Below are 5653 nucleotides of genomic sequence, written 5' to 3' on the forward strand. Positions count from 1 at the left end.
AATCGAGGAAAATAAGAACAATCCAAAATTTCTTTTTGATACTGTTGCAAAGCTAACTAAAAAGCAGCATTCCCCAAGAGAGGATGGCTTTCACTTCAGCAGTAATAAATTCATGAACTTCTTTGAGGAAAAGATCATGACCATTAGAAAGCAAATTACGGACTCCTCTTTGAATCTGCGTATTCCTCCAGGGCTTAGCTGTCCTGGATCTGCACAGCTCTGCCAGGGCCTGGGATCGGGAGAGACACTTAAGTGTTTTAGTACTATATCTCTTGACACAATGATGAAAATAATCATGGCCTCTAAACCTTCAAGCTGCATACTGGATCCTATTCCTACTAAACTACTGAAAGAGCTGCTTCCTGTGCTTGGCCCTCCTATGTTGAACATAATAAACAGCTCTCTATCCACCGGATGTGTACCAAACTCACTAAAAGTGGCAGTAATAAAGCCTCTCTTGAAAAAGCCAAACCTTGACCCGGAAAATATAAAAAACTATCGGCCTATATCGAATCTTCCATTCCTCTCAAAAATTTTAGAAAAAGCTGTTGCGCAGCAACTCACTGCCTTCCTGAAGACAAACAATGTATACGAAATGCTTCAGTCTGGTTTTAGACCCCATCATAGCACTGAGACTGCACTTGTGAAGGTGGTAAATGACCTTTTAATGGCGTCAGACCGAGGCTCTGCATCTGTCCTCGTGCTACTAGACCTTAGTGCTGCCTTTGACACCATCGATCACCACATTCTTTTGGAGAGACTGGAAACCCAAATTGGTCTACACGGACAAGTTCTGGCCTGGTTTAGATCTTACCTGTCGGAAAGATATCAGTTTGTCTCTGTGAATGGTTTGTCCTCTGACAAATCAACTGTACATTTCGGTGTTCCTCAAGGTTCCGTTTTAGGACCACTATTGTTTTCACTATATATTTTACCTCTTGGGGATGTTATTCGAAAACATAATGTTAACTTTCACTGCTATGCGGATGACACACAGCTGTACATTTCAATGAAACATGGTGAAGCCCCAAAATTGCCCTCGCTAGAAGCCTGTGTTTCAGACATAAGGAAGTGGATGGCTGAAAACTTTCTACTTTTAAACTCGGACAAAACAGAGATGCTTGTTCTAGGTCCCAAGAAACAAAGAGATCTTCTGTTAAATCTGACAATTAATCTTGATGGTTGTAAAGTCGTCTCAAATAAAACTGTGAAGGACCTCGGCGTTACTCTTGACCCTGATCTCTCTTTTGACGAACATATCAAGACTGTTTCAAGGACAGCTTTTTTCCATCTACGTAACATTGCAAAAATCAGAAATTTTCTGTCCAAAAATGATGCAGAAAAATTAATCCATGCATTTGTTACTTCTAGGTTAGACTACTGCAATGCTCTACTTTCCGGCTACCCGGATAAAGCACTAAATAAACTTCAGTTAGTGCTAAATACGGCTGCTAGAATCCTGACTAGAACCAAGAAATTTGATCATATTACTCCAGTGCTAGCTTCCCTACACTGGCTTCCTGTTAAGGCAAGGGCTGATTTCAAGGTTTTACTGTTAACCTATAAAGCGTTACATGGGCTTGCTCCTACCTATCTTTCCGAGTTGGTCCTGCCGTACATACCTATACGTACGCTACGGTCACAAGACGCAGGCCTCCTAATTGTCCCTAGAATTTCTAAGCAAACAGCGGGAGGCAGGGCTTTCTCCTATAGATCTCCATTTTTATGGAACGGTCTGCCTACCCATGTGAGAGACGCAGACTCGGTCTCAACCTTTAAGTCTTTACTGAAGACTTATCTCTTCAGTAGGTCATATGATTGAGTGTAGTCTGGCCCAGGAGTGTGAAGGTGAACGGAAAGGCTCTGGAGCAACGAACCGCCCTTGCTGTCTCTGCCTGGCCGGTTCCCCTCTCTCCACTGGGATTCTCTGCCTCTAACCCTATTACAGGGGCTGAGTCACTGGCTTACTGGTGCTCTTTCATGCCGTCCCTAGGAGGGGTGCGTCACTTGAGTGGGTTGAGTTACTGACGTGATCTTCCTGTCTGGGTTGGCGCCCCCCCTTGGTTTGTGCTGTGGTGGAGATCTTTGTGGGCTATACTCGGCCTTGTCTCAGGATTGTAAGTTGGTGGTTGAAGATATCCCTCTAGTGGTGCGGGGGCTGTGCTTTGGCAAAGTGGGTGGGGTTATATCCTTCCTGTTTGGCCCTGTCCGGGGGTATCTTCGGATGGGGCCACAGTGTCTCCTGACCGCTCCTGTCTCAGCCTCCAGTATTTATGCTGCAGTAGTTTATGTGTCGGGGGGCTAGGGTCAGTTGGTTATACCTGGAGTACTTCTCCTGTCTTATCCAGTGTCCTGTGTGAATTTAAGTATGCTCTCTCTAATTCTCTCGTTCTCTTTTCTTTCTCTCTCTCTGAGAACCTGAGCCCTAGGACCATACGTCAGGACTACCGGGCATGATGACTCCTTGCTGTCCCCAGTCCACCTGGCCTTGCTGCTATTCCAGTTTCAACTGTTCTGCCTGCGGTTATGGAACCCCTACCTGTCCCAGACCTGCTGTTTTCAACTCTTAATGATCGGCTATGAAAAGCCAACTGACTTTATTCCTGATTATTATTTGACCATGCTTGTCATTTATGAACATTTTGAAAATCTTGGCTCTCTCTAATTCTCTCCTTCTCTCTTTCTTTCTCTCTCTCGGAGGACCTGAGCCCTAGGACCATACGTCAGGACTACCGGGCATGATGACTCCTTGCTGTCCCCAGTCCACCTGGCCTTGCTGCTATTCCAGTTTCAACTGTTCTGCCTGCGGTTATGGAACCGCCACCTGTCCCAGACCTGCTGTTTTCAACTCTTAATGATCGGCTATGAAAAGCCAACTGAAAATTATTCATGATTATTATTTGACCATGCTTGTCACTTATGAACATTTTGAACATCTTGGCATAGTTCTGTTATAATCTCCACCCGGCACAGCCAGAAGAGGACTGGCCACCCCTCATAGCCTGGTTCCTCTCTAGGTTTCTTCCTAGGTTTTGGCCTTTCTAGGGAGTTTTTCCTAGCCACCGTGCTTCTACACCTGCATTGCTTGCTGTTTGGGGTTTTAGGCTGGGTTTCTGTACAGCACTTCGAGATATTAGCTGATGTACGAAGGGCTATATAAAATAAACTTGATTGATTGATTGATAGACTGGTCTTCAGTGGCTGTCTGACCCTGCTGGGACACCGGTCACCATCTGATCCTTCTAAGAAATGATGAGCATAGTGTTGTGTACTGACTGTGCACCATGACAGTGAATCCTGTCGAGCTGTTTATACCATGTTAGTGTGAAAAGTAGGGAATTATATAGGAAACTGACAGATCAATAATGTTACATTGCTATACTGACTAATAAAAACTCACTTTGCACTGTCAGAAAACGTCACAATATCGGTCTTCAATTGTTTGGCCGCTGGTTCCATTTCATACACGAAACATAAACTCTTTAATCCCAACACTCAGCCACTCTCAGCCCATCCCACCTATCACCATAGACCACCCTTGTTTGGTTTCCATGTGCCATATATTTATCAATTGTGCTGTGATGTTTTACAAAATGTTTAAACCTTTCTACTCGTATTTTATCCACAGATTGTGAGCTAAAGATGAAAACCTTTCCTATGATTATTATTATATTATTTATTGACTGACTATGTCTTTCCAAATCGCCCAACACTGCTATTTGTAAGGTTAATTTTAATTGCATGTTATGATTTTTTTAACCATTCCTGAACCTGTGACCAGAAACAAGCTACATAGGGGCAATACCAGAATAAATGAAGCTGCCAGTTGCGGACTTATGAGGCGTCTGTTTCTCAATTCCCAAACTTTGACTTGGGGAACCAAATGGGTTTTGTGTTTTGCCCTAGCACTACACAGCTGATTCAGCTTTGATTATTTGAATCAGCTATGTTTATTTTGTTATTTTTAATTTAACCTTTATTAAAATAGGCAAGTCCAGTGCTAGGTCAAAAGAATCCACATGCAACCCTTGTGCTCCCCAGGACAGATTTGGGAAACGCTGCCTTAAAGGGACCAAAGCAGAGTAAATAGAATCTAATGAGTTGCTTGTCATAAACTCAATATAGATCCATCTCTATGGAGTGGTTACATGTTGAGACTGAAACTACAATCCCATGTGATCATACACTATGATATATTTAGAGGCTAGCAATGCAAGTTATTGGAGCAGTCTCCTCTGTAAAGCAAGAAGACATTTCATGGACATAAGTTGTTTCATTTCTTTTGTCTGATAATATACAGATATTATCGGGATCTTTTTTTGATAAGAGTTTGAGGGAGGATGTGAATTTGTTTTGTTAAAACTATTGTGTTTAGTCTGAGCCGACACAGAATCAAATTATTCACACTTGCATTCATTCACATCCATACACGCTCAAGCCTTGCAAGAACTAAGAATTGCTGCATTGACCAGAGGAAGAAAATTAACAACATCTATGGAGAACTCAACCCAAGTCAAGTTCTTTTATCTCTTTGGCTTAAAAGAGACATTTAACAACAAATCGGTCTTTTTTATCTTGTCTCTTATCACATACCTTCTCATCATCACTGTGAATCTGACTCTGATCATAACAATCATTCAGGAGAAAGGTCTCCATGAGCCCATGTATATCTTTCTGTGTAGTTTATGTGTCAATGGATTGTATGGAACTGCTGGTTTCTACCCCAAGATCTTACTGGACCTTCAGTCAGATGTTCAGGTGATATCTTATGGTGGATGTTTGACTCAAGCCTATGTCATATACACATCTGTCCTGTGTGAAATTTCTACTCTAACAGTGATGTCTTACGACAGGTATGTGGCAATATGCAGACCACTACTATACCATACCATTGTGACATCTTTAACTGTTAGAAAGTTACTCTTATTTTCTTGGTGTTATCCTTTATTTATAGCACTCATAGTAGTTAGTTTAGCTGTCAGAATTCCTTTGTGTGGATCTCGCATTGATAAGATCTTCTGTGACATTCCGTCTATGCTGAAACATGCATGTTTACCCATTACAATCAATCCGATTTTGAACAAATGTATAATAGTGATTCATGTTTTACAGTTACTTTTCATCGTATTTTCTTACTGTCAGATTGTAAGGAATTGTGTAAAGTCAGCTAAGGGAAGGATTAAGTTCACACAGACATGTGTGCCACATTTAATAACAATGGTTATTTCCGTCACAGTGACCCTGTTTGACACTTTGCAAGGATGGAATAGTAGTGTAAATATTACGCTAAATATGCGTAATGCAATGGCTGTACAATTCCTTGTTATACCACCTGTCTTAAACCCTGTCATATATGGACTTAACCTCCAGCAGATTCGAAGGGCAGTTTTTAGAAAGTGTAATGCACATAAAATCATTGATATGAAACGTTAGTTACATGATCTTACACAACAGGGAGACTTCCTGATGTCAGAAGTCACACAAATAAAAGGTAACATCTGTAACAACTTTTGCAAGTTTAAATGGTGCCTCATTTATTGAGACCTATAGCACTTTGGTTTTAGAAGTGGGGGGGTCAGCTGGCAGGAGGTCTGGGGTCCTCCTACATTTTTTGGGATATCTAATGCTAATTTCCTGCATTTCTACTAATGCT

General features: G+C 41.7%; 1 protein-coding gene across 1 annotated transcript; it reads left to right on the top strand.

The window, feature by feature from the left end:
* The first annotated feature begins 4494 nt into the window (after positions 1-4494).
* LOC120038066 (olfactory receptor 6N1-like) lies at positions 4495-5433 on the top strand. Its single transcript, XM_038984010.1, has one exon. It carries the CDS (start codon positions 4495-4497, stop codon positions 5431-5433), a length of 939 nt encoding a protein of 312 aa, XP_038839938.1.
* The last annotated feature ends 220 nt before the right edge of the window (positions 5434-5653 follow it).

This window comes from Salvelinus namaycush, unplaced genomic scaffold (assembly GCF_016432855.1).
Source record: "Salvelinus namaycush isolate Seneca unplaced genomic scaffold, SaNama_1.0 Scaffold2075, whole genome shotgun sequence".
Lineage (NCBI taxonomy): Eukaryota > Metazoa > Chordata > Actinopteri > Salmoniformes > Salmonidae > Salvelinus > Salvelinus namaycush.

What these genes read in the sequence shown, in the direction of transcription:
- LOC120038066 (XM_038984010.1), top strand. Translation starts at nt 4,495, where the DNA reads ATGGAGAACTCAACCCAAGTCAAGTTCTTTTATCTCTTTGGCTTAAAA.